The following is a 16,190-nucleotide window of genomic DNA, read 5'->3' on the forward strand; positions in this document are numbered from 1 at the left end:
GAATTTAAAAAATCGTGGGAAATGAAGCATCCCCGCCGTTTAAGGGGCTAAACCTCATTTCATGTGCAGAACCGTCAGATATCCGGGATTATTTTTATTTTACTCCACCAAACAGCACAATTACAGAGAGACGGTGCCAGGCCCTAAGGCGGGGAAGGGGGTACCATGGCGGACGGCCTACAACTCCCAGCATGCACCGCATGGCCGTTAAGGAGAGAGTAAATATTGTGCATGGAGGGACTACAGCTCCCGGAATGCTCCGCGCGGGCAAATGGCCTAGTGCTAAGGTGGTGGGAGGTGGACTATAACTCCCAGCATGCACTGCGCGGAGAAACCGAAGTCATCCACTCCATAGACGGCGATGACTACAACTCCCAGCATGCCTCTCGGTCCCATTGACGACGCACCTTTTTCCCGCGCAGGCGCAGAGCGGGGTTGATGCTGTGAGGAGGAGGCGGAGGAGGCGGCGATGGCGCTCAACAAGAACCATTCGGAGGGCGGCGGCGTCATCGTTAACAACAGCGAGAAGTGAGGTGCTATCCCCTTCTCCCTTCCTCCGGCCTCGGGAGCCGGGGGATAGCAGCGAGTTGCCTTCTCCCCTCGCCCTCCTCCTGCCTTCCCTCTCAGGGGGAGCGGTTGTGTGGGTCATGGGGGGGCGTGCTGAGGGGGCGAGGCGGGTAAAGGGGGTGGTTTAACCCTCTCGGTGCCGGCGTTGCTTCTCCTCCCCTCATCTCCCTAGGCTTAGGGGCTGTATATATCCTCCTGCCCCAGGGCCTGTGCGAGAGGAACTGCTGGGCTTCAGCCGCAGGCCTTGCCCCCCTAAACCGCTTCCCTCAGCATCCAGCCTGTCCCCCAGCCTGCTGCTGGCTCTTGGTGCTGTCCCCAGCCTCTCCCCCGAGGGTTCAGCAAGGGCTGGCAGAGCTCAGCTCCCGCCCAGGTGATCTGGCCTGGACCCAGGCCTCTCCCCCTCGGGGAGGCTGCACCTGCATCGTGCCCGAGCTCAAAGGCTGCCCGCCCTGGTTTGCCGGGCTCCTGGAGCACAGCCCCCTTTCTGTGTGTGCGGGAGGGAGCAACAGCCTTGGAAAAAGGTGCCGGGATATAACCATGGAAACGGCAAGCCTGCACAGAGCTGCCTCTGTCTGCACGGCAAAGGGCTGTCCGCAGCCGCTGTCTGCCAGCGTGCTTCTGACGTGGCAGTCATCTGCTTCGGGGACAAAGGAGTGCTTCGTCCTCCAGCGCTTCTTTCCACGGGGCCACTTAAACATTGGTGTAGGAATTCTGTGCCTGACTTCCACTTGGGATGTGGCCTTTCTTAGAAGGATCAACTCAGGTACTTAAATTTGCATTCCCTGAGAGGACTGCAGCAGCTGAAGGTGTTGCTGTTCCCAGCTGTCAGCCTGCCTTGCATCAGGGCTTGCCTGTCCCTGGGTTGATCCAGATGAAATGCTGCAGCCTGAACAGAGCTGGTCCCACTGCCCTTCCCATTCCCAAGCTGTTCTGGAGGGACAGGTATTCACTGGCAAATGACTGAGGATGGAAACACGTCAGCTGCCAAAGATAGAGGTGGTGGAGATTTCTGCAGCTTTAGGGATTAGAGTCCTAATGTGGGTGCTGTACTGTCAGTACAAGTTACCTGCTGTGTCCATGCAAAGTTTTTAATCAGGTCAGTTTGTAATTGAGAATTAAGGAATCAGTGCAGGCAACACGAGTTAATGAAGTCTTGTGGCAAAGAAGGGGAGTTCCTCTGGATCACATTTTTGTGCCAGAGGTGCTTGAGCTGTGGTGAGACCAATAGCTGTGTTGCATAAGCCAGCCTGAGCACTTTCTTCTCCTGCAGCTCTTCCTCTGTCATGTCACTTGTGGGCAACTGAATTAGGGAATTGATCCAGCAGAAATGCAAAACAATTTAAAACAAAAAAAGATCTTGAGATTTTGATCAGCTCAATTGACCAGGTTTGCTGCCTGGTTGTGCAGAGAGCAGTAGCAGCTGTGTCAGCACACTGGGAAGGGAACAAGTAGCCAAGTGCTACTTCAGTTGCTGCTGCCAACAACAACAACCAAAAAAAGGCAAACCAGGAGTGATTCTGCCTGCTCAGCATCTCCATCAATGCTGAGGTTACAGGTGGTTTTGGTAGGTCAGTAAGCTTCTGTGCATGCTGCACTTCTGCCTTGAGCTGTAACTGCTGTCTCTTGTGTTGCCGTGTGCAGTGTTTTGATGACCTATGACCATGTAGAAATCACCTTCAGTGATCTGGAGCCGATGCCAGAGGCCTTCAAGGGCACCAAGAAAGGGAGTGTTTTCCTGACTCCCTACCGGGTAAGTGGTGAAAGGCTTTATCTCGTCTAAGGAGATAACAGCCCTGGAGTCTGTATTTAAATGTCCTCGTGTATGAAAGTCAGGATAATCTACTCCTGCTTGAAGTGTGGCTCATCCTCTCCCTCTGGGAAGCATTATGAATTCATGGCATATCCCATCTATTTGTCAGCAGATAATAAATCTGATTTGTTCTTGCACAGGCAGCTGTTTAGTCCATCAGGCATCTTCAAACTGGAATTGCTGAATGCAACAGCACAGCTACTAAATCATAGCTGTGTGGAGCAGCAGGTTCTCAGGAAGCTGGAAGGAGCATTATCTGAGCAAGGGACTTCCTGGAAGGCTTTAGTACCTTGAGGATTTGGTTTACCCCTGTAGCTGCTGTGTGTAGCCTTTAGCTTGTGGAACTGGTGATGTGGGAGCAAGTTCCAGTCCATGGAGAAATCTGTTCATAAAATAAATCAGGGCTGTGTTTCCTGTTTGTTTTGACTAGCTCTTGTCATGTTATTTTCTTTCAGGTTATCTTTGTGTCAAAGGGGAAGGATGCCATGCAGTCATTTGTGATGCCCTTTTATTTGTTGAAGGATTGTGAAATTAAGCAGCCAGTGTTTGGAGCAAATTACATCAAGGGCACAGTGAAAGCAGAGGCAGGAGGTAGGTATCACATAGTGGATGTTCTGTGTCTCAGTTCAGCTGCTCACTTCGTAGCAAAATCCTGGCTAACCAAACCTTGACACTGTCCAAATGGGTTTTCACACTCATGTGAAAACATGTTTCTTTCACTGGCAGCTAAAAACATTCCCCTTACCAGCTCCCTGTTCAGCTACAATGAGCAGATGTGCTCTGTAACCCATCTCATTCCTGCCCTCTGCAAAATACAAAATTCAATCATACAAGTGATCTCAGCAAATAAACATCAGAATGGAGTCAGCAGGAATGATGTCATTTTGCTTTGGTCACTTGGGATCATCTATCCCACCTGCATCCAGGTTCTCCTGTGCCAAAAATTCAGATCCTTTCTGGCTCTGTTTGGGTTCAGGTACAGACCCCCAGAGCACTTTCTCCATTGTGTTTCTTGTGCAGTTCAAGGACAAGTGTGGTATTGCTGTAGTGCATCCTGGCAGTGAAAATGGCACTTGGAAAGGAATGGATTGTCTTGAAATCAGGGAATTTAAGGAGCTGTTTCACATTAAAGTCAATGAGAAGGCTGTGGCAAACATTTTCAAGAATAATTTTGGTTTTGACTGATTTTTTTTTTTACCAAAGGCACAGAATGTTCAGTAAATTTTCATCCTCAGCTTGATTCAGTCTAGCACTTGTGGCACAGAAATCACAGCACAGGGTGTAAGAGCCTTCAGCTGCAGTTCTGAAATCAGCATTATAGCTTCTGCATGGGAGCTGAGTGGGACCATCCAGCATGAGAGGGAGCCTGAGCATTAATGACAAACTAAACTGTGTGAAAGGCAAAAGGCTTTAGCTAGATCTTTGTTAATTTTCCCCAGAAGCCATCTCCTTTAATGATGATGTCTTAAGAGCCATGAGAGTCTGGTTTAGCTTAAAAAGCTCTTTAATCTACTTGTGTCTGTTTCAGCACAACTTCTTCTTTGATGCTTTCTTGGGACTCTGGACTGTGCACGTTTTTTTCTTTTTTGTACTGTAATGTGAGATGGCAATAATTTATTTGTTTTCTAATTTTTTTATCCTGACTTGAAATATCTTCCATGGGCTCTAATGGAATTATGTGGACTATGTTTTTCATTAAGTTCTTTGCTTTCTTGGGCACTCAGACTCCCAAACTAATTTGGAGCTGACAGTTAGGCGTAGTTGCAGAGGCTTTTTAGCAAACGGGATTAACAAAAGCCCTGTCTTCTGCACTAATCTTATCCAAAGCAAGAGCAAATCCAGCACTCCTGATAGCTTGGCCTCTGACAGCTACTGTGGCAATAGCCACAACTCCAGGAAGCTTTTGAAGCTCTCCCTCATGGATGTTACTGCATCAGGTCTCTCTTGACCTCACAATACCCCAGTGTGAATTTTTCTGATGACACCATAATTCTGCCACTTTCTCTGCTTTTTTTTTTTTTTTTTTTTTAAATTTGGATTTTTGGGATAAGCTCTTTTAAGAATTATATATAGAGTATCTGTAGATGCAGCATGTAACCTAAATAGCATGGAAATGGTTTCTTCTTGCTCCTTAGTGCTGTCTTTCCTCCCTCAGGTGGCTGGGAAGGATCTGCCACATTCAAGATGACCTTTGCAGCTGGGGGTGCAATTGAATTTGGGCAGCGGATGCTGCAGGTGGCATCACAAGGTATGGAAGGCTGGGGGTGTCTGCCAGAGTTCTGTGGTTTCAGGAGCCCTTGCCTGAAGCTTGCTTTAAAACATACTTTTCTCACATCCAAAGAGCAGCAGATTTATTGAGATGACACTTACTTGTTTTTCTGATAAGGACTCTTTAAGTTTGTTGGAGTTGTTGGCGGGCTTTTGAGGCAGGTTTGATGTTCTGATGAGGTCTTGTCTTTGCTTTCCCAGTCTCCAGAGGTGAAATACCCAGTGGAGCTTACGGCTATTCCTACATGCCAAATGGATCCTATGCTTTTGCACCACCTGCAGCTAACGGGGGCTATCCATACCCACCTCCTCCTCCAGGTACGTCTGGGAACTGAGGCTGGGGGTTATTCCAGTGAGTTAGAGTTAAAATAGGTTAAAAGGGCAAGAAAAACAGATTTTACTGTGTGTTTTAGTGATGACTTGTGTAGCTTTTGTTCCTGAGTTTAATTATATTTGCCTTGGCTTCTTTTGGCTGAGAACTCCACCCAGAGGAGTTAAGTCTCTTGCTATGTGATCTCTTTTCCTGACAGACTTTTACCCTGGTCCTCCTGCGGCAGCTGGAAACATGGGCTACATGCAGCTTCCACCCCCACCATACCCAGGGCCCATGGAACCCCCTGTCAGTGGCCCAGACCTGCCCTCCACTCCTGCAGGTAAGGAGCCTGTCCAGGTGAATGAACTCACAACAGTTTTGTTAGGAATGAAACAGACTTTGTTTCTTGTCTTTTGGGGAACTTAGAAGCTCCATTTAGAAGTTGAAATTTGTTTAGAACAGAGATTAAGGAGCTCCCCTAATCTCCAGCCTTGTATGTTCAGCTCAGTCTGGAGTCCAGCCTGATTCTCTTCAGGGTAAACACCATTAGTAGGCATTTTATAGATGGATGTATTTGTCTTTTGACAGAAAAAATAGAGTCTGTGATTCTCCTGTGGTGGTAATCTTCCCCTAATGAATGAATACAAGGAATATGATGGTTAAATGTGTTTGTGGTCCATTTTAGTTCACAACTGTGGCTTTGGTGATATTTGCTTCCCCTGTTTCATTCTTAATGTGATTATTTTTGCTGAAACAATATGGATCAGGGGAAGAGATGATGGAAAGGAGCTGGGGAAATATCAGCCTCATTTTTCACTCATTTAGGATTTATTAAAATGAAAAAAAGAGCTGTTGTGGTTGGATACAGCCATAGATCTCTTGCAGATAAGAATATTTGTTTGAATAAGGATTTAACTTTTCAATTTGAAAAAACAACCATTCATCTTTGAACTATTATTTGGGAAGTGGCGCTGCTCCAGAGGGTTGTACAAGATTTTTGTGTTCTGCACAAATGGAGGATCTGGATTATGCTCATAAATTACCATCTTTAATACACTAATCCCCTGAGCTGCTATCATCTTCTGCTGATTTTTGTTTTGCCTGTTGATTTCACTCCCAGGAAGGATGGTTTGTTCACTGCCTGTTTATAAAGGGTATTGTCTGTATTTAGGCAAGGCAACAGCAAGCATTTATTTATGGCTGACATGCAAGTCCCAGGTGACATTTCCAAACTCAGTCTTCCTCTGTTTCACTGGGAATTGGCAATTCTGTGGTGACTGGAAGAGAGAATACTCAATTGTGTTTGTTGTAGCTGTTTTGCAACTTGAGCACTGGTCACAGGGTGCTCTGTTAAGTAACTCTTGATGGCCAGGGGTTCTTGTTCTATTGTAAGGGTTCTCTGTGTGTCCCTAACCTGTCACTTCTCTCCCTGTGACAGCTGAAGCCAAGGCTGCTGAAGCTGCTGCCAGTGCTTACTACAGCCCAGGCAACCCCCACAATGTCTACATGCCCACGGTGAGTCCCTGTTGCTCTGGGGTTGCAGGGGAGCCCAAGTGTGTGTCTGGCAGATCTTCTCTCAGTGGCACAGCAAAGTTGGTCTGAATTGATGTTGGTGTCTTGGTTTTTTGGGGGGCTTTGAGTTTAATATTCTTAGCCAAGCACTGATGTCCTTTTGTCATCTGAATTGCAGGACCAGCCACCTCCTCCTCCATACTTCCCACCAGAGGACAAGAAAAACCAATAAGCTGACACAGAACTTCTCCACGACTCATTGCTTTCTTTTTTTCCATTTTGGCAGAATTCTGGGGCACAGTCCATGGCACTGAGGAGTAGAACCTTCCCCCAAGGCACACTGCTTTCAGGGGCTCTAGGAGTAGGTCTGTGCAGAGCAAGGGGAGGGATTTTGGCAGTCTGGGTCACCTGTGGAGCTCTGAGGGTTTGCTGTCCTGCAGCATTCCCTCCTCCCTGTGCACAGCATCGCTACACCTGGAGGTTCTCTTCATGTGTGACTGCTTCCCTTAGCTCTGTTTCTTTTGATACTTAAAGCATACCTCTTTAGAGTCAGCATCTGCTCTAAACTGCTAATTAACATGATCATGACATGGAAACAAGGCTCTTGGGGGTGGGAGGTGTCTTGAATTCACCTTAGTGTGCATCCAAGAGCACCTCTGGACACACGGATGCCTCTAGTTATTCTTTTTAATCCAGAGTGTCACATCCAACTCTGCTTTTGAGAAAGGACTTCAAAGGCAACCTTTGGGATTTCAAAGGAAGAACACACCTATGACATTTTTCAGATATATATTCAACTTTCTTATTTTTTTTATCTAAATCATTCCTGACAATCATAGTAAATAATCTATAGCACTTCAAATTTCCTTGCTGCTCACCATGTATGTGCTGACAAATGTCCCTTCCTCAGACATGCTGCTCTTCACAGGGTTCTCCAGTAGCATCTGACCAGTTTAGATCCCATAGGAACACTAATATTTCTGCAGTCTCTATTTTTCAGTTAGATATGTGAATTCCCCAAGTCCTGAGCATTCTCCTCATAGTCTGTAATGCACTTTTGTTTTTCCTTTGTTGTAACAAAAGTTACACTTCTTGGCCAGTGAAGCATCTTCCTGCTGTGATTTACCTGGTGAATTAACAGCTAATGGGCAGAAAGCAGTTGCTTTACTTCTGTCCTGGAAGCACTTGAGAGAATATGCAAAACATTGGAATAAGCTGTAAGGTACAAAGTGTTGTTTATTGCTGTTTGTGTGGTCCAGCTGTGAATTCCCAGTCACCCAAACTTGGACTCCTCATAACATTGATTCCTTGGTCTCATTAGCAACAATTCCAGTGCAGAACCTGTGCAGGACTGATCAGAATCTGGGCTGTGGAACTTCTGCATTGTACAAAGCTTTGGCAAGTGACACTTCACTGGCTTCTGACAGCCGAGAGAGAAAATCCTTCCCAGCAAAGTGTGACAGAAGGTCCTGTGCTAGGGAATTGCTGAGACTTGCTGCATGCATCCTGCTCGGAGAGAAACAAGGTCCACTTCTTGTTTTCTTTTTCTTTACCTGATTAATGAAATTGCTACTGTTTGTGCACTGACTTTTCTAGAATTGCTACTGCGGTGATGTAAAGAAATCGTTATTTAAAAAATATATTTATTTTGAAAGCGTTTGATTAATATATTAATGTGAAATGACTTCTGAATGCAGATTTGTTTGCCAAGACTGTGAAGTAAAGAGAAATCAGCTCAAAACTTGGGGTGTTTGTGTGTGTGTGAGTGGGCAGACTTCTGGTGAGCTGGTAGCTTTGGATGCAGAGAGGAGGAATTAGAAGCAAAATCATTTTGATTTTATATTTTATTATTAGAAGCAAAACCACTTGGCTTTTCACTGGTGACATTAGTTGCTTGATTTCTCTTGGGTGGCTTAGTGAATGAAAATAAGATGTTAAAATGTTTCAGGAAACTCCCATTTCACAGTTCCTGTTAGAAGCTGATGCAGCAGCTGCTTTACTCTACCCAGATGTGTCACCCAAGTTGTTTTTCCAGAGTTGTCCTCATAAAAGTTACAACCTGTTTACTGTTTTACTTTGCAAGAATTAACTCAGCACTGCAGCATAATTAATGCCTCTGAAATATCTCTCTAGAAGCAAGCCACAATTTTATCCTTTTTTTTTCCCTGTAAGTGTGCCGAGGTGCCTGGGTGGTTGTGCCCAGTGAGGTCGGAGCTGTCTCAGGTGTGCTCCCCCTGTGCTCCTGTCCCTGGAAAAGCTGGGAGTTGTGCTCCAGCAGCAGTGCCGGAGCTGAACTGAACCAGGTGTTTCAGTCTCACTTGGCAGGACAGGAGTGTTCCATGTGGGATCAGGTCCTGGTCAGTCCCCCAGCTCACACTGACACGTGTCAAACAGGAGGTACCCAGAACCTGCTCTCCACGTATCATCCAAACCTCTCTTGGTCTCATTCCTCTTTCCAGCAGCTGCTGTGGTTGCCTTCATTCTCTTGAATTCCCTGACCAGCCAGCAGGGACATCTTCCAGATTCTGCTCATTTTTACATCCCTTTTGACTCTCACATCCTCCCACATGGCTGTTTGACTGCACTTTAAGCCTGGCTGAGCCACTCGGGTTTGTTTTCTTGGGTAGAAGAGGTGGCTGAAGGAGAAAAGCATTGAGATAAAACATTACATTCCAGTAGGAGATTAATAAATCCCGATTTGTGAATTAAATTTTCTTCAAACTTCAAATCAAGGTTTCCTCAGTCACATCTGTCCAACTCTAAAATGGTGCTGAAACCTTTCTGTTCTGGCTCGTTCCCAGTTACCCTCTACACAGACAGAATCCTAGAAAACACAGATTGCACAAATTTTCCAGAGCTCTTGCCCAGCCCCACTCCCTGTGCAGCTCTTAGACCAACAATCAGAACAAATCCATGAGGTTCTTTTAAAACCTTTCCTCAACTAAGTGTGCTTGAGAGAGAAATATTTAAATATCTGCTCCCATGGGAACTCAGCTCCATGGTTTGAGCTGAGTCACTTCCCTTAGAGTGGAGAAGTGGCAAGACCTCCAGAGACACCATGAGATTTCTGTCTGGCAAAAGGGAAATGTACTCAAAGGATGAGTCAGGCTGGAATAAATGAAACGGGTGTCAGTGGGCTAAATCTGGAGTTGAAGCTGTGGGCTTTCCACACTGGTTTGAGGTTCAATGTTCCTATTCCTCCAGGCTGGAGCTGTGCACGATCTGTGGGGAGGGGAGGGGAGGAGCAAGCCAAAAAAAGAGATGGGGCGTGGTCTCTATGTGTTTGGAGTGTGCTGTGGGAGGAGAAGCAGGTTTTGGGAATGCTTGGCAAGTGTCAGCAGCCAGCAAGGCTCTGGCAGGTGTTGGGCTGAGTGGAGCAGCACGATTTGGGAATCCAGATTTATGGGTGCTGGTGAGAATCCCTGCCAAAATGCCCAAATCTGGCTTTGGTACTCAGCACTCCCTGCCATCCCCCGATGGAAACTGGGAGCTGTTCTCTGCTTGGGAAAGGGCTCAGGGAGGGTAGAAGGGTCACCAGTCCTGCTGCCCACACAGAACATTTTAAATATTAAAGCAGGGCCATGCAAATTGAAGTCTGCTGCTGCTCTGGAAGCCGTGTGGGATTAGGGCATGAAGAAATGTTGTTCACTGACACGTCTCCAGGTCTGGTTCCTGCCTCAGTGATTAACTGGCTGTGCAGCAGGAGACTGCCATGTGACAGCCAGGTTGGTACCATTAAACTCCAGCAGTTGGCTGGTATTATACTACTGAAGGGAGAGAGGAGGCATAGGGAACAATTAGTGTTGGATGCTTGACAGAGGCAGATTTTTCCACCACCACCTACAGTTGTCTTGATGTGACTTGGGCTCTTCAGCTGAGAAGTCTCTCCCTGCCCCTGATGCTAGGAAATGCAGCTGCTTCCCCCCTCTGGCAAGTGTGGGGTAACTGGGTATTTCCAAAGTGCTTTGAGATCTTGTGCAAAGAAGTGTTGCTGCAGGAACCGCAGGTGCTGCTGATAGATTTCCTGCTGTCAGCCCTGAAATCCTGGTGCTATCCCTAGGGCTGGGGAAGTTCTTGACCTTGGAATGATTACCCCATCCTTAGGGATTAAGGATCCTTACCCTGGAAGGATTGCTCCGTCCTGTGTGTGCTTGCCTGGGGTTGCCTCCAGACAAAGGAAGAAACAGAGTCCTCCTTTCCCTCCACACCATTCTGCCCAGGTTTTACCTCAAATGCTCCAGCTTCATGCATTAATTTCTTTCTGGCTGGGGGCGGGGGGGGGGGATGCACTAAGCAGTTGTAGAGAGAGGGATTAAGCCCACCTGGCCAGGACCTCTCTGTCCTGTGTGTGCCTTCCTTTGGAGATCATGAGGACTTCCCAACACTCTCAGAGCTGTAGATGGTCAAACTGCCTCTGACACATGATGGACACTGATTTATCAGCTCTGCTCACAGCACTGTCTCCCTTTGCAAACACTGCTGGAGGTGGCAGGAGGTGTGGGGTGAAATTTGGCTCCAGCTGCTCTCAGAGCATCAAGGAGCGGAGCAGCTCCTTCAAGGAGTGAGCAGCTCCTGTTGCATCACAGGCACCACCACCTGTGAAGAACTGCCAGGGCTGTGTTGGAAGTGAATTTTGCCAAGGCAGGCTGTGATCAGGAGTTTCAGGTTAAAGCTGCACAGAAAAGTGAGGTTTGTGGGTGGGGACAAAACACTGAGATGTGCAGGGTGGGGATCTTTATTTCAGTCAAGGCTCTCTCTGCAGCCAGAACAGGTGTTACTCATCTGTCTACTCTCTGGAGTGAGTCAGCTCCAAGAGACTGGAACCAGTATTTCAGCCCCCTCCTTGCTCAAGGGCTGGCCCTGTGCCACTGGGACAGGCCCCAGTGGGACACGAAGTGCCCCACGTCACAGGGAGCAGGAGCAGGGACTTGTACCTGCCGGTGGTAGCTGCTGGATCTCACACCTCAGGGTGCAGACAGACCAGGATCCCTCCCTGCTGGGTCCTCTCAGCCCACCTGCCATTCCCTACACAATTCCTATGGTTTCTGGACGCTGGAAGCAAAAGGTATCAGCTTGGCTTCATTTACGAGCTCAGCTCAGCAAATCCTGTCTTTCTAAACTTTTCCTTGCCCCTGCTCAAGTCATGTCTCCTCCTCCTCCTTTTCCATGTACTTTGCTTTTTGAGGGCTGGGCTCTGGCTGGGACACACTGGCACAGACTGACTGCAAGAGTATTCCATGTCTTGGCATGTCCCTCTGGAATGTGGGGGCGGTGGGAGGGGTTGCCCTGCAGCCTCCTCCCATCACAAGCATGTGGTTCTGTGCAGCTTGCTGGGCTCCTCTGGGGCTTTGGCAAGTGTGTGGGGAGAATTGTTGGTGGAAAAGCCATGGGGAGAATGCTCTGTGCTGGAGCTGATCAGTAATTTGGTATCTGTGCTCCAGAATAACCTGGTTAATGGGCACCATGGAGGTACCTGAGTGTCTTGGTTTGAACAGACAGGTGTCTGCTAAGGACGGCAGAAGCCTCCCTTGAAATGGAAAATGTAAACCCCCTCCCTCTGAATTATTATAATTTTGAAATTAAGGGGGTCTCAGGCAAAGATATGGGAGTAGGAATAACAGCTCTTTACCAGGAAAATTAAAAAATACAAATGCAATAGTACAAAAAAAGAAAACAAACCACTGCCAGAGTCAGAACAGGCCCTGGCACCCTGTGGGTCAGGGTGGTGGCAGCAGTGCCATTCCATGGGGGCTCAGCCCTCCTGCAGTGCCAGCTGTGCTTCTGCTGGAGCAGGATCCTGGACAAGGCTGGAGTTTTCCTCTGAAGCTCCAGGGCTGCTGGAGATGGGCCTGGGCTTCCTCTGGGAATGCAGTGGGGCAGAAAGCTGCTCCTCTGGGAATGCAGTGGGCAAAGGCTGCTGTGGTGTTGCAGGAGTCAGATTGTATCCAGGTAGGAATGCTTGGCTCCTCCCCTGGGCGCAGCATCTCCCCATGGGATGATGGAATTTTCTCAGCCATGCAGGGACACTCAGTGGCCATGAACAGAAGAGATCTCCTGGAGGGAGAGTTGGGTGTGGAAGAGATAAAGCAAAAATTGCCCAATGAACAGCAGAGAACTGCCCCAGCTCTGACAGATGGGAATAGAATACACACCCCCACTAACATATTTCAACCTAAGACACTGGATGTCAGCCCTGGGTTCTTCCACCTTCACAAGCATCCCCCTGATCCCTCCTCAGCTCAGGCACATGCTGTAGGTCCTGCTGCTATCAACTCAGCCCCCAAACCAGCAAATAAATTGGCTTTGAAATGTGTCCCCCATTCTCTGTCCCTGCGGTGAGGGGATGATAAATCCAGTGTCTGAAACAAAATTATCTCACTGGGAGAGGGAAGTGGAAGACAGCACATGACAGTGATGGTGAAAACATTTTAAAGTGGTCACAAGGTGCTATGAGGCAAATGGGGGACACCCAGGTCTACACATGAAGTCTGTGACTTCCTCAGAGTCATCCTTGCATGTCCCTGCCATGAAGCTGGCAGCTCTTGTGCCAAACCTCTGCTCCTGCACAGGGCTCCCAAGGGGAACAGAGCTTTCACAACTGCCCTGTCCTGTGTGGGTGGCTGGAAGTCCCCTTTGCTCTTCCCAGAGGGATGGAGTTTGCCTTGACATCCTTTTAAGATGTCCCAAATGAGGTGGGAGGTACTGTGTGTTCCCCACTTCCTTCCCAGGTGCCACCATATTTTGTGAGGTGCCCCCGAAGTGCTCAGGAGAGCCTGTGGCAGGAGAGCTGTGGGGTTAGGGCAGAAGTAACTGGAGGGCCCCAGAGGAAAAGGGAGGGGGGATGACTGACATCCCTCCTGGGTATGGAATCGTTGGCCCCACAGCACTCAGTGGGTCCCAGAGGGATACCTCACCTGGGCAGCCCCAAAGAGGGCAAACAGGGATGTCTTTCATTTTGGAACCACCTTCCCTTCCTCTCCCCTGCCTGGTGCCTGCACTCTCCCCTTTGCCAAAGCCTGGCAGACGCCATTAGGTTCTGCAGAGTCATCAGACCCCGTGCTTAAAGGAGAAGTGAGGGAGGGACATGTTGAAATCAGTTTTTTGACTATTTGCCCATTTCCATCTGAGAGATAAGAGTGAGGCCAGGCTGCGGCTTCAGGATCAAGACAAGAGGTAGGAGATAAATTCCTATTAATGCTGGTAGAGGGTACTTTCCTAGCAGGTTCTCCTTCAAGGGGAAGATGATTCCCTATAAAGAAGGTGATGATGCTTGTTCTTTGGAGATCTGTTTTCTCAGCAGCACCGGTAACCCCATTCACAATTGAGCTGTGGACTTTATTTATACTGGGGACAGGTATAAAGGGTTTTCCTTTAGGATGACTTGTTTTTAAAAGGAATGTTTAAAAGGCTTCACTCCACATTGTGCATATATATGTTGGTTATTTTGGGAGGCAGGCTGACAGCATGGAAGCAGGGGCTGTTTTGGGGAATGCCAACCCCATCCCTTTGGGAAGTCCTGCATTGGCTATCTGGGATATTTTGCTAATTGTCTGCCAGTGTGGAGAAATATATCAGGAGTTTATCAGGATTGTCTCTACTAACCAGAAATCCTCACTCATTCTGGAGCTGCTTTTAGGGCTTCTCTTATTGTTTCCTGGACAAGGAGTAATTCGATGTGCAAATACTGGAGCTCAGTGATTTTTGTCACTGGTATTTTGTGGAACAGGTGGCTGCTGGTAAAACCCAGGGAAAAAAGGATAACTGCTGCTTTTGAGACCTGATCACCAGACAGCTCTCCCATGGCACAGACAGAGGCTTGAATCCATGTGATCCCTGCACAGAGTCCTTCCTGAGGACCCTGCTGGCTCTGATGGGAGCTGTGTGCTCCCATCCTGCTGGGCTGTGCCTGAGCATTTCCAGAGGGCATTGCAAGCCAGTGCAGTGCCCAGCTGGGGAAAGAGCTTTTAAACAGACACCTCCACACTGCAGTTGAACTTTTGCTTTCTAAAGCTTGCACAACCCCAGCCCAGCCACCAGCTTCTGGCTGGAGGGTCACTGTCTGATGTTTAGCAATAGTTATGACTAGATTTTACTTCTCCAATGTGAAAGGAGGAGAGAAGTGGATTTGAGGATTGACTAAACTCTTTCAGCTGTTCTCTCTGTGCTGGTTGAGGCAAGAGACATTCTGACTGCTGTTATTTTTTGTTGGCAAGGAGCAGTGAAACGTGTGAGCAGCTCAAGGAGGCTGAGTCCATGTCCTGCTTTTACCTCTGGGGTTGCTGTTTTCTGGGCCAGATTTTGCTTTTGCTATCAAAGCTAAAAGCAAAGATGACAGCAATGGTTTCCAAAGGCCATCATGCACTTTTCTCTAGTTCCCACTAACAGCATTTTGCAAGGGAGCACAGAGCTGATGCCCCAGATCAATAAACTGCATTTGTGTATGTCACGGGACAGGAATCGGCTTCTCCACCAGATTCCCCCAATCACTGAGGGAGGAGATGCTTTGAAGCTGTTTGCCCAAGGTGAGCCAATGGAAAAAGGCTGGATAAAGCCAAGGCTGAGGCTGGCAGGGCTGGGTAAGCACCTCTAAGCATCTCTGACAGCAAAGGGAATGAGCATCCTCAGCAGGTGTGGGGTGAGGAGGTGGCTCAGTGCCAAACTGGGAAGTGCACAAGAAGGGGTTCTGAAGCCCAGTTCCTTGGGGCACCCAATTTCTGGGGACAGTTTCCAGAGCCCTCCTGGCAGGGGAGAGAGCAGAAGTATAACAAACAGCTTTTTTCAGACCTCAGGGGACAAGGCTGAAAAATCTCAGGAGTGCCTTTCAGCTTTTGGGTGTCTCACTGTATCTCTGGATTTTTATTCTGTAGATTATCTTGGCATCCCCCTACTCCTGAAAATTCTATGTTTTTATACTGTGCAGCCCCTCTTGGCCCCAGTCCTGTGCTGGCTGACCTGGATAAAGAAAATGTACCCCCCACATCAAACCCCTGCCTCTGCTTTCAGCCCATTTTCCATCTCCTGGTCCCACAACTTCAGGAAACCCCTTTTGCCATTATAACCTGCTCTTACAGGGTTCCAAGGCAAAGGGAGGTTGTGTCTCTCTTAAAGCAATTAGAAGAGTGCAACCTGCCTCGATTAAAGGACTGGATTAGTGCAAGGCTGGAAGGGACTGGCTGCCTGCCCTCATCCTCTTGCAGGGATGCTGCAGCCAGCATCCTCCTGCAGCCCTGCTTGGAGCCAGCGTACTGTGAGGCTCTGTGCTGTGGACTCTGATTCCTTCTCTGGTCTTCAGGAGACAAACTTTCCAGTGCAGTTTCCATGGTCATGGTTTCCTGTTTGGATTCAGCACAAATCCCTGAGTGCCCGCACAGTACCACTGGTCCCAGTGTGGAGCCACTGCCGTCTGTGTTACATCTGGAACATCTTTTTTTCATGGCTTTTGGGCCATCCAGGGGCCAGAAAGGTGCGGGGAAGACAAAAAACTCCCCTTGGGGAGTCACTGCCCTGCTGCACAGGGCCTGTGGCTCGTCAGCAGCCCCGGCAGTGACACCAAACCCCAGCAGTGACACTGAGCAGGGGCTGATGTCCTTGTCCTTCCCCGGCTGTGGGTCCGGCCGCTGAGCAGCAAATGCTTGTGCACTCAACAGCTCCTCCAAAGCCCAGGAGCTGTGCCTGTAGGCACAACACACACCCAGGAGCAAACTGGCTCTACCCCTGGCC

General features: G+C 48.4%; 1 protein-coding gene across 2 annotated transcripts; it reads left to right on the plus strand.

The window, feature by feature from the left end:
* Positions 1–406: 406 nt before the first annotated feature.
* WBP2 (WW domain binding protein 2) lies at positions 407–8,132 on the plus strand. Of its 2 annotated transcripts, none has more exons than XM_053960168.1 (8): positions 407–528; positions 2,209–2,317; positions 2,833–2,968; positions 4,533–4,625; positions 4,847–4,963; positions 5,176–5,298; positions 6,397–6,473; positions 6,649–8,132. In XM_053960168.1, the coding sequence occupies exons 1-8, from the start codon at positions 470–472 to the stop codon at positions 6,700–6,702; spliced, it is 768 nt and encodes a 255-aa protein (XP_053816143.1). In that variant the 5' UTR covers positions 407–469; the 3' UTR covers positions 6,703–8,132. The 2 variants fall into 2 exon arrangements, with proteins under 2 accessions (XP_053816143.1, XP_053816145.1); XM_053960170.1 differs by having other exon boundaries at positions 446–533.
* The last annotated feature ends 8,058 nt before the right edge of the window (positions 8,133–16,190 follow it).

The sequence above is a fragment of the Vidua chalybeata genome, chromosome 19 (genome assembly GCF_026979565.1).
Source record: "Vidua chalybeata isolate OUT-0048 chromosome 19, bVidCha1 merged haplotype, whole genome shotgun sequence".
NCBI lineage: Eukaryota > Metazoa > Chordata > Aves > Passeriformes > Viduidae > Vidua > Vidua chalybeata.